Source organism: Tripterygium wilfordii, chromosome 13, assembly GCF_013401445.1.
Source record: "Tripterygium wilfordii isolate XIE 37 chromosome 13, ASM1340144v1, whole genome shotgun sequence".
In the NCBI taxonomy this organism is placed as follows: Eukaryota; Viridiplantae; Streptophyta; class Magnoliopsida; order Celastrales; family Celastraceae; genus Tripterygium; species Tripterygium wilfordii.
Window position 1 is genome coordinate 17,044,659 of NC_052244.1, and position 21,045 is coordinate 17,065,703.

A 21,045-nucleotide genomic window follows, 5' to 3' on the forward strand; every position below is an offset into this window, starting at 1 on the left:
ATAAATTATGTAGGTTGGATTTATTTGTGAAGGTTGGTTGTGTAGATGTTGGTTTCGACTTTCGATTACATCACAAGCAGCATCCCATCTACACTCGGTGGGGAGGCGACTGGGGAGGGTCTTTGCTGAGTAGGACGCGTCATTAGTGATTGCCTGCCAACAAGGCATACGACGTGGCAGCGGCAAGGGCAGAGATTGAGCAAAGACGCATGTCTGGACGATGAGGGAGCGTGGCTAACCGAAAAGGATCACGAGCAGACGGGTGCCGCGCATAGGCATAGTGCCACGTCAGTATTGACCAATAGGAGACACCCACGTCTACGAAGCAGTTGATTTCCCCATTCTTCCTCCCTCCGCTACTTGTACGTCTGTTTCCATCATAAGTACCGCGTTTTCTCTGGATGAAAAGTCCCCCTCGGTGGCAAGGAAGCTAGACCTAATGGATGTTTCGGGCTTAGTTTTCCGTCAGTTTCCATGCATGGGTGCTTGTTATCGGATCATCGGCGATAGAGACTTTAGAGTTTGTTCGAGACTCAGAATTGTAGATTCCGTGTCCGGGGGGTTCAGAGACGATGGGCATATACAGTATTATAAAAGCGGATGGCCCAGGTCCCGGTGCGAAGCCAAGAAGCGGGAGACGGATTCAACCAAGAAGAAGTTAAAAATGCTTAAAGGGTTAACCAGGGACTTGTCCACCTTTTCTGGCATGGATCGTCCTCACACTCACGGACTGGTGTCTCAACTTCAAGGCAAGGCGATATCGGTAACCGTACGTATTAGACCTTAATTTCTTATCTTAAAATATACAAGACTCTTCATGTATGATTTTTGGTTTTTAATCGGAAAATTGAATTCGAAAACTACTGTTTGTGTTTATTTGTTGTATCAATTTTACTGTGCCTGATTGATTTCAGTTTTAGAAAATCACAGGTTTTTTTATCATTTTTTTTCCGTATGAATTTAAGCATGAAATAAGTGGGGATTGGGGACATCCTTAATTTATCTTAAAGTCCAGTTCTTGTTTAGGGTGGTGTGTGAATGTGAATTGGTATATGTGTGAATGCTGGAATGAATTGATCTTGCAGAATTAGAGAGAGCCTAGATGGAGCCTTGCTCTTTGTATTTGAATTTTGTTTCTAAACCATAATCTTTTACTGTAATACAGGAAGCAGCAGAGATACTGCTGAAACAGCTTCAACTTCTTAAAGCAGAGGAGAAGGAATTGAAGAGGAAGAGAAAGCAAGAGAAGGCCAGGCTGAAAGCTCAACGGATGGAAACCAAGCTCGAGTCTGAATCATCCTCGTCATCCGAATCTAGTGACAGTGAATGCGGAGAAGTCATAGACATGAGCGGTATGCAGAATGAAGCAGCTGCAAGCCCTGGAACATTTACTCAAGAGTCCACGGCTTCAACCCTTCCTGCCTTGTTGCCGCAAGAGCTGAACACAGCTGAGGAAATAATTTCGCAAGACTGCAATGGATGCGATCGTGGAGAAGAAAGTTGCATCGGACCAAGCAGGAGTAGCAACTATTCAAGCATCGTTGATTGTCAAGTTAGAAATGTCTCAAGGATTGAGATTTGCATGGGTGGTAAGTGCAAGAAATCAGGGGGTGCAGCCTTGTTGGAGGAATTTGGGAGAGTGATGGGTGTTGAAGGTGCTGCTGTTGGGTGCAAGTGTATGGGGAAATGCAGGGATGGTCCAAATGTCAGGATATTGAATGAAGATGATTCTGTTAGGACTCCGCCTTACCCTCTCTGCATAGGTGTTGGTTTGGATGATGTGGGGGTTATTGTGGCGAATTTCTTTGGACAAAAAAAGACACAAGTTTTGGGATTGAACCCTTCATCGTAGAAGTTGGAATGGCTCTCTTGTTGATAATTGATCCCGGCCCTGTTGGGTGGTTATGGTAGTGTGAGTGGGCTTTCTTCCATTTTTATTTCTATTCTATTCATCTTGGAATGGTTCTCTTGTTGGATACTTGATGATGCCTTTAGGTGTTCATAGGACTAAATTGGTTTGCCTATCCTGTAAACTCTCTAAAAGCCTTTCCTTCTGCATGTGCTGTGAGGTTACTTGCAGATGTATAAAACTTTTCAATTTTCAAGTCTCGGTGAATGTTTCAACTTCTGAGCAAGTATTGTATGGTTTGAAACTTTCAAATATTCATCAAGATGGCAAAAATGATGCAGTGAGCAAACTATAATTATTGAGTGCTTACCCTCGAAGAAATGTACGGCAGTTGCGCAGCAACTACACAGTAAAGAGTACATTCAGGTGTAACTGGACCTGATCAAGGGCCGAGCTGCCCGATACCCCGACCCACCGGCCTGATAAAAAAACAGGCTTGACAATCTCCGCGTGCGTTTTAATCATATTTCAAAATTCAAATATATTATTATTATTATTACTACTTATTACTTATTAGAGTTTAGGACGGGCTTGGATAGAAATTTTTAGCCCAAAAATTAAATAGGCCCAGCCCGTGAGATCAAAAAATTATTTCAAGCTTGCTAAGGGCCCACCCATGATTGTGCCCATCATTTGTTGATCCAAAGTATCATTACATAATTTGTCATTTCTACATTGACCATGGGGGATCATTCCCGACTCAAGGAATCGACTCCAAGTCACATCAGCCCTTCTTATCAAATTTTTTAAAATATAGTAAATCGTCCTCTATATCTTACTATACTCATTTCTCCAATTATTTTTAATATATTTTTTATTTAATTTTTATCGATTATGTTTTAGACGAACAAATATATTTTTATAGATAGACAACTAATGTACAACACAAATTAAACAATGTATGCAAAAAGTAGGAAGTCAACTGACGCAGTGAAAATTGCGATCACTACTTGGGTTGTTCATATTTACCAACCGGTTTTTCCTCTGTGTCATTTCCCTGTTCGGCATACATGCTTTGATGAGATGAGCGATTGAGTGATGGCAAGTCTAGGCCCATAAATAGGAACCCTGGACCAATCCAGCCCCAACTACACCAAATGATGTAACGTAGGTTATGGATGGCCCAAATAAACAAGATTACTACGTTGGCATACGGGCTAAGCATACAGACACAGAGGGCAGTAAAAATGAACTATATCACCTTCTCATTATCATTAAAAATCAACAGTGCAAGAAACATATAAAACACCAATGTGTTTTTTCTCAAAGTCATTTCTCGTACCATTCTGCTGGGATTTATAAATTTCTTGTGCGCTAGTTGTTTTTTCTTTTTGGTTTTTCCTCCCCTCAAGTGAGAAGGATTGACCGTAATACTATTTGATAACCCTAATTAAATCATAATTTTTTTAATAAAAAAAGTATTTGACTCCTAAAAATACTATCCAAAAGATGACTTAGGACATCTCCAACCATAAGTTGGAAATTGGGGATGCAATTTAAATTTTTCATCCATGAATAATGTAAAAGTGAGGGTGGTATAATTCATTTACTCCAATGGTGAGTGGAAAATGGGGATGCAAAGTGATTTCTTTATATTTTTGAATTTTTTTTAATGTGAAACTCTCTCTTAACTATCAAACTTTATTTCCCTCCAAAATTTTTCATCTCCTCATTTGGGAGCTATATTTAGCAATTCATAATGAGAAGTTGTATAATACAACCCCATATACCACTTGGGTTGGAAAAGAAAATTTTCTTCTAAAAATGTTATTTTGAAAGTTAGGAAGAATACAACCCCATATATCACTTGGGTTGGAGATGATAATAGGAAAATAATAAAAACTACAATTATATATATATTTTTTTTACCGCACACACAGATCAATCCTCTTTTATCGATCTCAATTCAAATAGGACAAACATGGCCATCGAATACACAATCTCTCCCTCCATCACTTGGACAATCATGCAAAGTTTTTATTCCACAACGATAATATTGAAGTTGTACATGTTTTTGTCCGAAAACTGCGTGCGTGGATTGGTAACAAACGGTCCTAGAAAGGTAGCAAGACCAAAGGTAACGTTTTTAACAAGGTAGTTTTTGTTATTTGAGGACTTAAACATTTATAAAGATGCATTATTAAAAGAGGGAGAAAATTTTGTCACGTATGCTACAAGTTTGTTATTTTCACAAATTCTTTGCTTATGGTATGTGAATTTTGAGTTTTTGACATAGGGTGTGTTTGGTGCACAATTGTGGCCTAGTTGATTATGCACCAAACAACCATTTTTGGGTGCAAGTTCCAATGTAATTTTGGCACAATCTTATTGCAATTCTACAATAATCCATCTGAGTACAATTTTCTCCAAATTTGTCTGAGATTTTCACCTTTAACCTTGTTTTAAGTTTGTTGTGCTGATTATACCCTTATACAATTATACTAGGGTTTTACCTTGGTTTCCTCATCTCGCGAACCAATTAATCGTGTTTCACAGAGTTGACAAACAACGACAAACCTAACTCTTTTTTTTAATTAAATTATTTTCATTGTTTTAATTAATATTATAAATTGTTTGATTTTTATTTTACTATTTAATTTAACTTGTTTCAACTTAAATACATCATACCTTTGCACATAATTTGTCTTTAACAGTTCATCTGTTTGGCAAGGCGGCAATGCCAACGTTTACGCTACGCGTACCGTCGACGTCTATCGCATTGTCAAACAACATGGCGTCTGCAGCAGAATTGTTGTACAAATGACAGCGGTTCCGCTGTCTACAAAGAAGTAATTTGTCTTTAACAGTCCATTTGTTTGGCAAGGCAGCAAGACCAACGTTTCAGCTACGCGTACCGTCGACGTCTTATCGCCTTGTCAAACAGCATGGTGTCTGCAGCGGAATCGCTGTGCAAATGACAGCGGTTCCGCTATCTGCAAAGAAGCTATGTTTAGGAGCTTCTTTGTAGCATTTATTGTTTTTTTTAATAATTTGTTTTCTATTATTAATACCAATTAAATATCACTCAATCACCTCATTTTCTCTCTCTCTTAATTCAGTAACCATAAAACCTCCATCCATTTTAATAACTTCCAATTTCTCTCGATCCAGCGATCGTTCTTCATCTCCTCACTGCGTTCATCATCATCCGCAACTCCAATTTGTTGACTGAACTCGCTTTAAGGTAATTTCTAAGATTTTGTGGCTTTTCTCTTTCTATTTTTATTTGGATTTCGTTACTTGTTTGTATTCTTCTGCGCAATTTGAGTGTTTTATGTACCATTACATTTGATCTGAAAGTGTCCTATGACTTTGATTTTTGCAAGTCTTTGATTTCTTCGTTTATGGGTTATTCAGTGTTGCACTTGATGATGGTATAACATAGGTGTATTGCTTGCATATGTCTTTGTATAAGTGATTTGTACCTGCATAACAGATGATGTCTTCATCTTTATGAGCTGAATTAGGATAAATAGCATCACATAAAGAGGATTGCATCTCTACTAGATCATCTAAGCTAGCTGGAGGCCAAACCCGCTCTGCCAAACAAACACACTACCAACATTGTACCATTTAAATACCATAATTAAGAGCACTTGCAATGGTTGGTATTTGATGGCTCATGGAGTGTTGTTGGTCCATTGATGTGGGCATGACAAATGTCATGCTCATATCTTTGCTCTCAAGTGGATCCCATAGCACACACTCACATTTTTATATAAAAATTAATATCGAGTCTCACCTATATTACACAAAAATCAAACAATAAATTTATACCATTCTCATATAATACCCATTCTCCGTAAAAAAAGTTAACCATTGTGATTGCTCCAATGTTAGCATAAACGCCACGGCCAAAATTGTCCACCAACGACCTATACTACGGAGTTTGTTAAAAACATAATCAATTCTATTGGAAAATCCAAATTCAATCCGGTTGTTTGATAAGCAGTAGCAGCTCTCCTCCCGGAAACTCGTAAAAAAAAAAAGGAAAAAAAGAAAAAGAGAAATGGATATTGTAGAAATTATTATGATACTAAACAAATACAGAGCTTGATGTCCAATTTGTGCAATCTCAGAATTCACCAAAATTGCCAATCGGGACTCGCGATTGGAAAATTGCCGCGTACCCCCGTCCTCTCTTAAATTGTCGGACAACCATGGCTGTATTCTCATTTTCTGTAAGCCACAGACAAACGCATATCTTGCAGGGAAACTGCGTGGTGATTTCGTAAAGAGATCGGACCTGCAAATTTGTCCCTAATATTGCAGGATATCCGCGATATAAAGTACATCCTCGAAGATGGTCTTCTCTCGAAAGGAGTTCATGGTTCGGCACTATGCTATTCACCGTGTGAGTACCACCTTCCCAACTGACGTGAAAAGTTACAAAAAATAAGTCATGTATATATGGACTTTCCTACAAGCACTACTCGTCACAATTGCTAAAACTACTTGTAAGTTGCAACAATGCAATCCGTGAATAGGGTTTTCTGTTTGTGAATGCCTTCACCCGCCTTTTACTTCTTGTGTTGTATAAATCTGCATATTTATCTCTTTTTTTAATCAAAGGGTTAGTGTTATATAAGTGCTTAATAGATTAAGGTCATTCATTTCCTTCTTGGCGATGAAGCTATTGACATGGATTTGGTCGGCCTTCTTGATTTTTATGGTTTCCGCTGAGGGACTGGTGAGGATTGGCCTAAAGAAGCGACCATTAGATCTAAACACTATAAATGCTGCCAGAATAATCTCCCAAGCAGATGTTTTATTTCCCAACTTTCCTGCAAATGATGAAACTGAAAGTCATTTGAAAAATGCGAAGGCAGACGTAATATATCTAAAGAACTATCTCGATGTCCAATATTATGGAGAGATTGGAATTGGTTCGCCCCCGCAAAGCTTTGCAGTCGTCTTTGACACCGGAAGCTCCAATCTTTGGGTCCCATCATCAAAATGCCTTTTATCTGTAAGTCTTGCAGTTGATTGTCAAGTGATTATTTTGCTTCTTTTGTCCCAGGGAGTAATCTCTCAAGCCTTTGGTTCATGCAGATTCCTTGCTATTTCCATTCCAAGTTCAGGGCAAGGCTGTCCAGTACTTATACCAAAATTGGTATTTCTATCCTTGCATTAGCATTGTTTCTCTCTATATCTCTGTGGTTATACATGCAGGACACAGCTTGGAGCAGTTTATGTAAATATCTAGAGTCACGCAATTAAGAATGTTCTTGGATTTTGTTCAGGAATACCTTGCAAAATCCATTATGGTTCTGGATCCATTTCTGGCTTCTTCAGCCAAGACAACGTGAAAGTTGGGGATGACATCATTAAAGACCAAGTGGGTTCTTGATTGAACAAAGGTTTATGCTTCATTGCTGTCTGTGTTTCTGTTTCAGTGATGTAACGGCATTTTCTATCATTCAGGACTTTTCCGAGATAACAAGAGAAGGACTATTACCTTTCATAGCTGCACAGTTTGATGGGATACTAGGACTTGGGTTCCAGGATATTTCTGTTGGACAAGCAACACCTGTCTGGTACAACCTCGGCGCGATCAAACTGTTACTCTTTTATACTTTTCTGGCCATCACCTTGAACTTGTAGATTTACACTCTCCTCTCAGGTATAATATGGTGCAGCAAGGTCAAGTAAGCAAGCAAATTTTCTCTTTCTGGTTTAATCGAAATCCAGCATCAGAAGTGGGAGGTGAGGTTGTCTTTGGAGGTCTTGATTGGAGGCACTTCAAGGGAGATCATGTTTTTGCTCCAATCACTCGAAAGGGTTATTGGCAGGTTATTATATTTAATAATGTTACTCTTGTTTAACTTATTTCTTCCATTCAAAGATATTGCTTGCTTACTTCAAATTATTATTCTTTCCAGATTGATGTGGGAGATATTTTTATCGCAAACAATTCAACAGGTAATGCCTTAAGATTTGAGGTCCTTCTGCTGCTAGATTATCTAGGGCTTTATTGCCTTTCTTTATGGTCATTGAGCGTTTACATAAGGAGATGCTATGTGGAAAAACACATAATGCCTGGAGAATCATGATATCTTTTCGTTGCTTGGTATGATCCTAGAAAATAGATCTATCAAATTCTCTCAAGGAGAATTGAAGTTACAGGATATTCATCATACATGGTCCTACAACAAGCCTCAAAACATCTATATATATATATCAGGATACCCTAACGTTGAACACCTTTGACTTTCAACTTTTGCCACATGTGCAATGTTAGTACTCTTGGGACCCACTCCTCATGACATGGTATGCACATTGCATTAGTATGTACCACTTCTCTTTACCACGCATTGACTCTGCACTCTATGGGTCTATATTGTATACACAACTAATCCTAAATGAACGTGAGAATTGGTAGATCCATGACAAGAAAAGTTCAATTATTGTTAAATTTTCAACAATGTGCCCAGGTAAAAGTTACTTCGTATAATAGTAGTATTGACGTCTATGATATCTAGTTCGGAAAGATGAGGAAGAAATGCAACTTGCTATTTACTGTTCTGGTGTAAATGGTGTTGCACATGGCAGAAATAGTTAGTTCAATATTATTCAAGCATAACAAGCAACAACTAAACAATAGGTTGGAATTTTCAGGATTGTGTGAGGATGGATGTGCTGCGATTTTGGACTCAGGGACGTCCTTACTTGCCGGTCCAACAGTATCTATTCTTCCTTCAAACCTCTTCTTGCTTAAACCTATTTTATTATTTTTGAAAATTTTCCACTTTTAATTCTCACAAGCTCTAATTACCAGACTATTGTTGCTCAAATCAATCACGCCATAGGAGCAACAGGAGTTGTGAGCTTGGGATGCAAAAATGTAGTTTCCAAGTATGGGAATTTGATATGGGAATTCTTGGTATCTGGGGTGTGTTACTTTGTCCTATAATTTTCTATTTCCATCCTCTCGTTGATGAAATAATTCCATTAAGATTTTACTTTCTGTCTTTGCAGTTACGACCTGAAACTGTTTGTGCTGACATTGGACTATGCTTCTACAATGGCTCTTCCTCTGTGAGGTAAGAATAACTCTTTTCCTTGAATTGAATCAGATTCACACTATCAATCCTCACGAGTGATAACTGGAAACAAAATTCTGGATATGTTACAGCTCTGGAATTGATACCGTGATTGAAAATAAAACTCGGGAAAACTTGCCAGATGATGAGAGTGCCTTTTGCACTTTCTGTGAGATGATTGTCTTTTGGATTCAAGTAGAGCTTAAAAAGCAGAAAGCAAAACAAAGGATTTTCAAATACGTGAACGAGGTCATTAGCAAAGTTTATGTCAAATTTCACATAACTAATTAATATGAATATGCAAGGACCTAAAAAATCTGTCTGCTTACTGGCTTTTTTTGTGCCTTCTCTGTTTGCCAAAGCTTTGTGAGAGGCTTCCAAATCCTGTGGGGAAATCATTTGTCAACTGCGATGACATCGTGACCATGCCATATATCTCATTCACCATCGGAAACAAGTCCTTTCCTCTCTCTCCTAAACAGGTAAGAATCTTGTTATCAGTTAGTAATGCTCATCAACCACCATAGAAGTTGTCTGAGTTTTTCACCGCGAAAATTGCATTGAAGTTGCACAGAACAATGGGAAATACACAAGCTCTGGAATCTTGCTTTCTGTTATTTGCATTTATGGAACAATGAATTTGGTGCCACGGTTCTTCCTTTTTTGTCAAATGGTTCTCTCCCCTCTCTCTTTATTATTATCATTATTATTATTAATTTTTTCCTGTGTCCCATGGCGTTTGAAGACAGGAAGCTAGCTCTTCCTTCCATGGTTATAGCCTTTCAGATAAGATTTCCAGCATGGTCTTGCCTTCGTCTATTCGAAGTTTCCAATCTGCTTGCTTGTCTCTTCATAACTTCATTATCATAATTCTTGTACTTCTCTGGAGTTTCAGACCTTGGTGTTCTTGGATTCTTCAGTTTCATCTTGTTTTGGATTTTAAATTGTTTCGGCTTTCAATCCTGATAGCTACTTACTGCTTTGGAGTTGAAATTTCTCTGGTTTTGTGTTGCTGCTGTCAATTTCAAGTCTGTTTTTTGCTGCTGGTCTGGGGTTCTTTTAAGCTTCTTATTCTTTTTAATATGGCGACATGAGGGGTTCTTTTATGCTATTGGTGAAATGTCTGGCCTGATGTTTCTTTTTCTTAATCAATGAGTTATCAGAGACGAATGAATAAGAAAAAGGTTTCATTATAATATATAGCATAGATAGGCTTGTTAATGTTTCTTTTGTTCTCTCTTGGACATCTTGTTTCAGTATATTCTCAAAGTTAAGAAAAGTTCTTGGACCGTCTGCATCAGTGGGTTCACACCTTTGAATGTGCCACCTCCGCAGGGTCCACTCTGGTATGTCATGTTCCCAACTTCTTGTGTTATTATGCAATACTGCACCTGCCTATGTATGAAACGAGTGTTCGCGATTGCAGGGTACTTGGAGAAATATTTTTGGGAGCGTATCACACTGTTTTCGACTTTGGTAATCTCAGAATTGGATTTGCTGAGGCTGCATAAACCTGACCGAAGTCTCTCTTTGGCCCAGGGAATATTTGATTCTAATAATCAGCTAGCGAACATTTCAGAAGATTTGTAAAGAATGAAAAGTGCTTAAACGCATTAGGGTATCGAGCCAAACTGATAAACAAGAAGTAACTTGTATTGATGATAAAGTTGCATGATCAATCTTGTTTATTTTGATACAAACAATTGACAGAAGATGGATAAAATTTGAAGTGTTCCATGATTAACAACTGTTACTACAACATCTTTTGTTTCACAATTTAGCAAACTTCTTGAGGTTTTCTCCAGCATCTTTGGCATCCTCAGGCACAGGCATGTTGCAGAGAAGAGTGACCCTAGAGGAGGCTACCAACACCTTCTTCTCTTGGTTTGAAGCTGAAGGGTCAACTTTCCAGAGTCTCACCTCCCATACCTGTTACAAATTGGAAGACTTTAAAATCAATCTCACTAAAACAAGAAAGAATGGAGGAGAACTAGTGCAGATTGCAAGGAAACCAGATTGCTCAGTGGGAATCGCTGGAAAATTCGTCCAGGTCAATCTTTGAAACAATAATTTTCTCCAAATTCAGGACAAGCGATGTAATATATTACCTACAAGTTTAAAATAAAACAACAATCAACAATATAATGAAATAAAAATAAAATTCAAATGGAGGAGCTTATCAAAAAAAGAAATTAAATAGATAGAAAGTTGGATGGACCTGAATGGTTCTGCCAATGTTGAAAGGGGTGGCTTCGGCAAAAACAAGGTCGCCGAGCTCTGCACGCTTCAAATGATTGATGCTGAGCTGAATTCCGGCGACCCTCTGAAAACCGGAAGCCATGTGGGCTCCCATGCTGGCCAGTGCCTCCGATATGAGGGCCGATACACCTCCATGTAGCACCTTGAACGGCTGAACGCACTTGTGGCTCACCAGAAGCCGCCCGGAGACCTTATTCGGAGACAATTCCTCAATCTGGAATCCGAACGCTTGCAGCGGAGCGTCCAAAATCGCCGTCTTTTCCGATGATGATGAAGATTTATCCATCAATTCTGCCCGGAACCGCAATCGGAATCGAATGGCAAAGGAATCTCACATTCACATGTGCTTCATCATCATCGGCACACGCTATGTATGGCAAATTGGCAATGCTCGAAACAGTAACAACTTGATTGATTCGTTATCGGTATTGGTAATGGTGTGTAGGGTGGGTGGGTAGTAGTAGTAGCCAGTAGGTGCACCAACCAGGCCAATGACTATTTTAAACGGGCTTTGAATTTGATGGGTTGGTAAAGCACGAGGTCTCGGCAACAACCAGGCCCACAACAATAATGTCCAAAAACAAATGACCGACTACTTTAAACGGGCTTTGCTCCGGCCTAACACTATATGAGTACATGGTATTTTTTAAAAAAAAAAAAAACACTGTATATATATATAATTTTTTTTTTAATTTTGGATGGGTTGGTAAAGCACGGCTGCACAAGGTCTAGGCTATTGGCAACAACCAGGCCCAAGACAATGCCCAAAAACGAAGGTGAGGTTTATTTACATCCCAATTTTTATCAATGATACCCCGGTATATCTAAATGTCATATAAATTGAAAAATAACTAATTATACGTCAAATAATCAAAAATTGATACATTTATTAAACACATCCCGATGACAAAAAACACAGCAAACAATGATCTCTTTTTTTTTGGTAAAAAAGAAGAAGATGCACAATACACGAGGACATGCCCCAATAAAGTGCAAAGAGATAAAACTTCAAACGAGAAGATAAAACTCCTACAAACTAGTAGCTCAAGTTAACTAAGAAGCTATAAATTGTATCATAGAGAAATAGATGAATTGCACCAAAACGGATCCAAAATAAGCATAAACCAGCTCCAAAATCTGCACCAAAACAACTCTAAAATGTTGTACAAAGCAACTCCAAAATCTGAACCAAAACAACTCCAAAATCTGAACCAAAGTAACTCCAAAATCTGCACAAAACAACTTAAAAATTCTACACAAAATAGCTCCAAAATCTGCACTAAAGCAGCTCCAAAATCTGCATAAAACTACTTCAAAATCTGCATAATACTGGACACAGCTTGAGGTTTAAAAACTGCACTAGAAACCTTTGAAACATCTCAAAAAAACTGGCCCAGCAACTGACCATGAATCACAATAACAATAATGGATAAAACAATCAATTTACCACAATTAGTATAAAAACATATAAAATATAGGTAATCTTTACAATATCGTGCTTGAGCATACATGACCATGAATCAACCGTTGAATATTGACATGGGGATTTGCAGTGGAGCTTATATCTAGCATGCAATAATCAATTTATTAATATTTATATTCCATGAAGAATGACTAAGCTACAAAACAGTAACATCAATAGAAATAGTAACATAGCAGATTGTATGCATATCACAATAGCATATATGAACTCAATGATTGATGCTTAAATTAAAATACCAAAACCGTAAACAGCTAAATAGGAATAGTGCGAGCGAGGTACGCCTTTCGCGAATCTCCTTAAAGAGAAACGCCCAACCACGAGTAGGTAGCACAACTATACTAGTGGTCTCAATCGAACCAAATCGGAATTGCACTCTCAGAGTAGATGGAAATTCGGTAGAGTAACAGAGATAAGAGAAGATGAATTTCGCGTATAGCAAACACAGAGATAGAGAAGGAAAATTTCGGTACTGAAAGCTGCTGCCAAGCTCTCCTTATATAGGAGAGCCTAGCAACTAAAACCCTAAGAAAAATTACTGATTTTCAGGCAAAAAATGTTGCAACCACTAGCCCATATCTTGGGCTATTGCAACTGCTATTTGACCAGGTAAGGTGCAACCAGACTTGACCAAGTCATGGGCTGTAATTTCGGGCTTGACATTGAAATAGTCTCAAGTCCATATTCAATGCATTTGGGCCTTTCTTTTATGGGCTTGTAACAGAGTGTAAAAATATAAGAAATTGTTGGGCCAATTAAGCCCAAGTTTGAGTCCGCGTATGGGTTTGACCAACATGCACGCTCGCCTCGCCTCGCCCCGCCCGACCGGCGGGCGTGTGTGTTTTAATCCAAGCTCATAATGTGGAGCCTCTCACTCCCACAAAAGCTTGGGTGCTCTCGGATCCAAAGTCTTACTTCAACACTTGAGCTTATAAACTACACATCCACATGGTATTTTTTCAATGTGGGATTTCCATACACACACTTATTGCCCTATGTTCACCATGCTCATCATGATCACTTTGGAGTCTTTTTACATTCAATAAAAAAATGATTTGGTCACACTAATTGCTCCAATTTATTGTCCTTATAACAAGGATCAATTGCCCATAACTTTCATTCAATAATTATTATTGAGCTTTCAATTAATAATGGTCAAACTATGGTTGACTATCATTTTTCCAACATATCCAACGATTCACCATCTCATCCACTCTTCTAATGTACATAATGATTACCAGTCGAATTTTTGTTTATTAATATACGGTTGAATCCATAGAAGAGACATAACACATGCAGCTATAAAATAAGAATACTTGCGTGGGATTGAAGATTTGGCAGTTTACTCACTTAAAAGAAATCTCACATTAAAAAGTTGGCTACCAATGATTATTATCAAAAACTCTAGGTACACATTTGCCGTCATTCCTAATAGAGAAGTTGAAGTCATCAATGTGTTGTTTCCGAGAGAATCCACACGAGTTTCTTAAGAACGATGAGGACAGGATAAAGGACGTTGGGAGGATTCTAGAGATCAAGAACTGGATACCAGAGATAAATTATAAGTTAAGTTTGGTTTGGAGTGGGGTGTGTTAATTCTATATCTAGAAAAAATATGATCAAAGCTAAATTGACTATAATTGCGGTGTAATTAATAAAAATTTGGATGTAAATAAAGCTCACCAAAACGAATGACTACTTACATGGGTTTTGTTCCGGCCTAACACAATCTTTTTTGGGGATTTTGATTCCGATAAAAGAGATTAAATAATAATTACAACGGAACAAGCTAAGGGCAAATGTAATGGGAATGAATTTGCTGGGCCAACATTTTTGTTGGCCCGGTCCCACCTCTATTACACAAAAAGTCAAGTCAAGCACGTATTCTAATACAACCACATCAACAAAACACAAATTTCTATACACTTTTTCTTCCCACACACTTTCTCTTTCCATCCAACCCAACAACATTCCATTCCTCCATATTATCCACAACAAAACTACACCAAAACATCAAATATCAATACATCCACATCAGCAAAACACTTATCCCAATACAGTCACATAAGCAAAACCCATTTTACAATATAGTCACATCAGCAAAAGACAACATCTTTATTGGCCCAATACCACTTCACCATTGCATTTGCCCTAACTAATTAAAACTTAAAAGGAAAAAATAGATATATTGTGCATACCCAAACTCCGGCTCCATTCAGTTTATATAGTAATATACGAGTACGAGCGAGTAGGAACTAGGAACATATATATATTATTTCAATTTTAATGCTAGCTAGGGATTCCTGACTTCCTGTCCTGAAAAGGTGGACAGCTTGAATGCACTGCAGCTAGACATCTAATCTTTATTGGAAATCCTGACTAGTGACTGGTTGGTGGTTCACCGCCAATGCCTTTTAGGTTCCACAAATTTAAGAAGTGGAGTTCATCCACCACTTTAACCTTTTAAATAAAGTACTACCAAATAGGAAAAAAATAAAGAAAGTAAGTTTTTTCAATTTGTCTACTTCCAGCTAGCTTGTTTATTAATTGGGTCTCTTACCTTAAGAGTTAAGACTTGTCAAGAGCCAGCAAGTCTTAACCCAGCTAGCTAGCTAGCTAGCTCTTCATGATGCATCCTTTACATTGACACTTTTCTAGTACAAAAGTACGTCTACGCGTACGTTGTGACCTACTTTTGAATATATATATACGTACCAACATCTGGAACCAAATTAAAGCAGCACTGTTTTTTTTTTTTTTTTTTTTTGTTATTATCATTTTGGATGGGAGGAGGGTGAAATAACAATCTATGATAATAATACTGTGCGGGTTAATTAGTTTCAATACTTAGGTGGACTAGTTGTTAATCTCTTTGGGACAATTGTATGGAGTTGGAAGATCTTGAGTTCAATTTCTGTTAAGGGATAAAATCCCACATCGGTTGTTGAGGGGTCTTGTATCCAGCATATAAGCTGGTGCAGGCCTTCAACCACTTGCCTAGGTCTTTTCCTTATGGAGGGGCCTGGGAATTGCCACGGCCCAAAAGGGCCGAGATGGTGGGGAGACCTGGGTTTGTGGTTGTGCCACTGACCCAATTTATCAGATGGTATCGGAGCAGGTGTGCTCGTCCCCGATAAGAAGTCCACTCGTTGGTCTTGGGCAAAGCCTAGTCCACGAGTGCGGGGGAGTGTTAAGGGATAAAATCCCACATCGGTTGTTGAGGGGTCTTGTATCCAGCATATAAGCTGGTGCAGGCCTTCAACCACTTGCCTAGGTCTTTTCCTTATGGAGGGGCCTGTGAACTGCCACGGCCCAAAAGGGCCGAGATGGTGGGGCCCAAAAGGGCCGAGATGGTGGGGAGACCTGGGTTTGTGGTTGTGCCACTGACCCAATTTATCAGAATTTCTACTGTAAACAATACTCTTGTGGCTACGTGCTTAAGTTTTTGTCTAACTTATCCTATTGTTAGGTGTGAAACTTTTGTGCGCGATGACCTAACGACCCAAATTTCGACTTATATCGAATGTTGAAAGAGCAAACTTATATGGGGTTTTGTTCGATAATAAAAAAGGTTTTCTAATTGGCTTTATAATATTTTGCTTTATTTTATATATATAGAGGGATTCTCCTATATGGACTCCCGCACGTCTCAACCGTTAGATATGACCAAAGACTGAGATGAAAGTTAGAAAAAATATTTCACAAAAATCACTACCGACATCCCCAACATCAAAGATTGTCGTCCGGCCATCATTTTGATGGCCAACCTATCGAAACGAAACTCTCGATTGTCATAAATCTTTTTCGACTAGTCACAGGCTGAATCACGACAAAAAATGATAGAAATTGTGCTTGAAGCTGTGACAACGTCACATCTTTTTGAAATATTTCACAGAAATCACCATCGACGTCTCTGATACCAAAGATTGTCGTCCGGCCATCATTTTGGATGGCCAACCTACCGAAACGAAACTCCCGATTGTCATAAATATTTTCCGACTAGTCACAACCTGAATCATGACGAAAATTGGATAGAAATTGTGTTTGAAGCCGCGACAACGTCACATCTTTTTGTCATTAATCTGGCCAACTCCAACGTCCTCTTTGACCAATGATGGTTCCATTCAACTCACTCTACCAGGCGCACCTTCCCAAACCAATTTTCGACTTGGAATCTGGCGCCGCGTGTACGACTCAAATGGGTCAAACAGAGTCACAGCAACTTAAAAAAAAAATTTTTATTATCTTTCATCCCAATACGAAACGCTTGTAAACTGTAAAGTAGCCTCCGTATATATGAGAATTCTCATATATATATATATATAAAAAGTAAGACTAAAGTTGATCTCATCAGACGGAGAGATATATGTAGAGTATTTATTACAGCAGGCATTAATTTGCTTTACTTTACAGAGGAGTTATTGGGTGAGATTTGAGAGAACACACGACATGAAGATGCAGCAGCGACGCACAAGAGTAGAGAAAGGTCAGGTTTGGATCCAGATGCACGTTACTTTCAATTTAGTAGGTTTGGGTCAATTTAACTGAAAAAGCAGAGGACAATAATACTTGTGCGTGCTTTTCCCCTGAGTTTCACAACCAATGGCCCCGGACAGGAACTGCAATATTCTTTTGTAGTATATAGGTCACATCATATCGCTAGCTCAATCTCCACCGTCGAATTAATCAAATAACAATTAATAAAGCCGCCACCAGCATTCATTGATTCTTATTGCGTTCATTCATTGATAATCTTGCCCTATAAATACTGGTCAGTAGATCAGGACAGATATTTCATGTGTGTGGCAGCGGGTGTGCAAATTAATTAATATGGGAGGAGGAGGAGGTTATAGCAGCCGCAGGAAGTCTTCTTCCGGATCCAGCAGCTGCTTTTCTATGGTCCTCAACATATTCAGGTGGTCTTGTTGTTCCAAAATTGGAAGCAGAGCCAGAGATGATGCCTACAGCGAAGAAGGGGGGTACGTAAATGGAAGAATATATCCAAGTGACGAAGATGGAAGACAGTACTGGCCGGTCGCAGAGCCCGGAATTGATCGAAGAGCCACCGCCTTCATTGCCAGGTTCTACGAGGCTCGTGTCTCTGACCCTGACCGCCAAAGTCTTGCTCTCTAGCTACCTCAACTCCTCTCCTCATCAACAGCCACTCTACGTCTCTACCTTTAAATTATATATTAATCAATAAATAATTCTCAATTAGTATTCATTCCCATAATTAATTTCTATCATCATTAGTTATTAAGTCTCCTTTCTCTACTTCATCAATTCACCCATCAGAGTCCTACGTATTGTAATTAGTCTACCAATAATGACTACAATTTCTTAATTATCAGTTTAATTAATTTGTTTCTCATCTAATTAATTTCTCCTTATTATATAATCCTCTTTTAATTTATATATATATATACACACACACTCTGTTCTTGTACTTAATTTCTCCATGGACATATTTCTTAGTGAATCCTGAAAAGTACATTGAAATAGATAGGTAATTCGATATAGTTACCCCATTTGTTTGAGGGGAATTATAAGGACTAATTTAACCGAACCCACGAGTGTGTGAGAGTGTTAAGACTTTATCCCAACACCCGAAAGGATTTTTGTGAGCAAGTACCTACTTTAATGTGGTTGGTTTGCTGCTGCTCGAGAAAAAGCCCTTTTTGTTCACTTGTCTGTTACTATTGGCCAGTTTTTTTTTTCTTTCTTAGCTCTGCAAGGACGCCGTTCACAAATCTTCATTCAGAAGTAGTTGTTCTTCTTGTCGACTCCGAGATCATTGTTGGATCTGCTTCGGCTGACCTTCTTTCGGGGGTAGCATGCTTTGAATAAAATATTTTCTTCGGATGCGCCTACGCACCAGTTAGGGACCATAACTGAATTATTAAATTAGTGGCTAGCTTCTTTTTTACTAGCTGTTAATTCTTCTGCAGCTCCTCTGGCATCATGGCATCCAATCACAGGTTCAAGGCCCATATCTTCGAAACCCATAGTTAATTAAGAAAGAACTCCGAGTGAACATGAATGACAAAAATTGTTATAGTTGAATTTGTTAGTCTTGAGCCTTAATTTCATTATATTCATTATAATCTGGAGACATGCGATCTCTTGTTCACTCAGTCATGCGTAGTTCATTGGAAACTAATGTACCTAGCTACCTACGTACTTAAAATTTACTTTGGAGTTTGGACTTTGGAGATTACAGTTTGAATTATAGATCAGTATACTCAAGGTGTGATTTAATCTGATAAAAAAGGTGTTATTAATTAAGGTCTGTAATCTCTACATATATATGGGGTTTAATTTTGGAACTATATATATAATTATTACAGGAATACCATGTTAATTACTCATGATGTCTAGCCAGAAAAAGTAATCAAACAACTGTAAAGTGAGTCCTAGATCCTGGCTCCTAACAAAGGTTGTCCAGCTTGAATTGAAATAAATAGTCGGTGTTTCTGCTATATATATATATATATATAGCGTGCGTGCGTGTGTGTGTGAGGGGGTGTTTGCGTGCCGCTTGCCTTTTGTAATTATCGCCCTTCATGGAGAATGCATGCATGCATGGTTCCTTCCAGCCAGCTTCCACGTGATTCATGGTCCGGTAGTCACCAGTAGATACCATATTAGTATTAGAGTAAATGATTGAATATTAAGAATTTTGTACTCTTTGGCTTATCATTTGATTTTTCAGGAGAATTATACCCATCGTTAATGTTTCACACGTACAATTAATATTCACTGTTGGATGCAAATATGCAATTGTTCTAAATAAACTCAACGTCAAAGAAAGACTAGTCAGTATATCTTTTAATTACTGTTTAATTTATATATCCAAATCATATAACAAAAAAACAGAGAGGGAGAAAGAGAGAGAGATAGAGACAGAGAGAGGGAGAGATATAGAGAGAAAGAGAGAATCATTGAATCATCAGTATATATAGACTAATATAGTATTGATTTGCTTGTGGTTTTTGGCAATTGATCCATCATCTCAATCAGATACTTTTCCCTTCCAGATTAAAGGATCGTCTCCAATTAAAGCTGCCTCCAAAGTCCAAAGTTGAAGAGAATCTAGTCAAAGGACCTCTGCTGCCTTCCAAAAAACATTAATATATACACATATATATAAATAACTAACTAGTCCTAAGTCTTAACTAGTCTATATTGCCAGCCCCACAACTAGGGATCATCATTTGGCCTGCGGGCCTCAGCCCGGCCCAAACTCAAAATTACATCAGGCCTGGACAGCCTTGGGCTAGCCTGGTCTCCATTTATGAGGCCGGACCCGACCCGACCCAAATCCTGACACCTCAGGCCAACTTTAGATTGACTAAAGCCTGAAATTCGACCCATTGACCCGACTCATTTGGGCCCGGCCCAGCCCGAGGTCGACCACTACCACAACCATAAGACCACATGGGCTTCTCAAGCTTATCGGACTTCATTTCATCATGACCACCCAGCCCATATATAGCCCAATTCCCTAATTGCGATCTAAAATTTTTTTTTAACGAGGAGGATGGTTGACTCAAGACTGATTGAAATTTGAAACTGAGGATGGTTGGGTGAGCCCTACTTTGTGAGACAATAACAATCAAAGGGTTGAGGATGGAAATGGGAACTTTTTGTTAGTTTGACCGTATTCTGTACTTTTCCCTCCTTAATCACGTTTATGAATTAATTAATGAGTTACAATTTTTTTTTAGTTTTTGGGGTTTAGGGTTTTAGGGTTTAGGGTTTAGGATTTAGGATTTTAGGGTTTTTGGGGTGTAGGGTTTAGGGTTTTTGGGTGTAGGGTTTAGGGTTTTAGGGTTTAGGGTTTTTAGGGTTTAGGGGTTAGGTTTAGGTTTAGGTTTAGGGTTTAGGGTTTTAGGGTTTAGGTTTAGGGTTTAGGTTTAGGTTTAGGGTTTAGGGTTTAGGGTTTTAGGGTTTAGGGTTTAGGTTTAGGTTTTAGGGTTTTAGGGTTTAGGGTTTAGGGTTTAGGGTTTAAGGGTTTAGGGTTTAGGGTTTAGGTTTAGGGTTTAGGGTTTTAAGGTTTAGGGTTTTAGGGTTTAGGGTTTAGGGTTTAGGGTTTAGGGTTTTAGGGTTTAGGGTTTAGGGTTTTAGGGTTTAGGGTTTAGGGTTTTTAGGGTTTAGGGTTTAGGGTTTAGGGTTTAGGGTTTTAGGGTTTAGGGTTTAGGGTTTTTGGGTTTAGGGTTTAGGGTTTTGGGTTTTAGGGTTTTAGGGTTTAGGGTTTAGGGTCTAGGGTTTTAGGGTTTAGGGTTTTTTAGGGTTTAGGGTTTAGGTTTAGGGTTTAGGGTTTAGGGTTTAGGGTTTAGGTTTAGGTTTAGGGT

The 21,045-nt window shown here is 38.5% G+C and overlaps 4 protein-coding genes across 7 annotated transcripts; 3 read left to right on the forward strand and 1 right to left on the reverse strand.

Moving 5' to 3' along the window:
• Positions 1–375: 375 nt before the first annotated feature.
• Positions 376–2,135, forward strand: LOC120013472 (diacylglycerol O-acyltransferase 3). 2 transcript variants are annotated; one of them, XM_038865299.1, is made up of 2 exons: positions 376–754; positions 1,166–2,135. In XM_038865299.1, exons 1-2 carry the CDS (start codon positions 440–442, stop codon positions 1,850–1,852), a joined length of 1,002 nt encoding a protein of 333 aa, XP_038721227.1. In that variant the 5' UTR covers positions 376–439; the 3' UTR covers positions 1,853–2,135. The 2 variants fall into 2 exon arrangements, with proteins under 2 accessions (XP_038721227.1, XP_038721226.1); XM_038865298.1 differs by having other exon boundaries at positions 382–769.
• Positions 2,136–5,950: 3,815 nt separating this feature from the next.
• Positions 5,951–10,692, forward strand: LOC120013729 (aspartic proteinase A2-like). 3 transcript variants are annotated; one of them, XM_038865642.1, is made up of 14 exons: positions 5,951–6,263; positions 6,543–6,878; positions 6,962–7,022; positions 7,153–7,247; positions 7,334–7,446; positions 7,533–7,701; positions 7,792–7,831; positions 8,528–8,592; positions 8,688–8,801; positions 8,888–8,952; positions 9,045–9,201; positions 9,315–9,434; positions 10,210–10,298; positions 10,379–10,692. In XM_038865642.1, exons 1-14 carry the CDS (start codon positions 6,213–6,215, stop codon positions 10,461–10,463), a joined length of 1,560 nt encoding a protein of 519 aa, XP_038721570.1. In that variant the 5' UTR covers positions 5,951–6,212; the 3' UTR covers positions 10,464–10,692. The 3 variants fall into 3 exon arrangements, with proteins under 3 accessions (XP_038721570.1, XP_038721571.1, XP_038721572.1); XM_038865643.1 differs by having other exon boundaries at positions 5,952–6,366; XM_038865644.1 differs by having other exon boundaries at positions 5,952–6,263; positions 6,735–6,878.
• Positions 10,585–11,653, reverse strand: LOC120013730 (1,4-dihydroxy-2-naphthoyl-CoA thioesterase 1). Its single transcript, XM_038865645.1, has 2 exons — positions 11,171–11,653; positions 10,585–10,881 (listed from the first exon to the last, which is right to left on the reverse strand). Exons 1-2 carry the CDS (start codon positions 11,495–11,497, stop codon positions 10,723–10,725), a joined length of 486 nt encoding a protein of 161 aa, XP_038721573.1. The 5' UTR covers positions 11,498–11,653; the 3' UTR covers positions 10,585–10,722.
• A 5,814-nt stretch (positions 11,654–17,467) lies between these two features.
• On the forward strand, positions 17,468–18,067 carry LOC120013545. Its single transcript, XM_038865380.1, has one exon. It carries the CDS (start codon positions 17,522–17,524, stop codon positions 17,822–17,824), a length of 303 nt encoding a protein of 100 aa, XP_038721308.1. The 5' UTR covers positions 17,468–17,521; the 3' UTR covers positions 17,825–18,067.
• Positions 18,068–21,045: the final 2,978 nt, after the last annotated feature.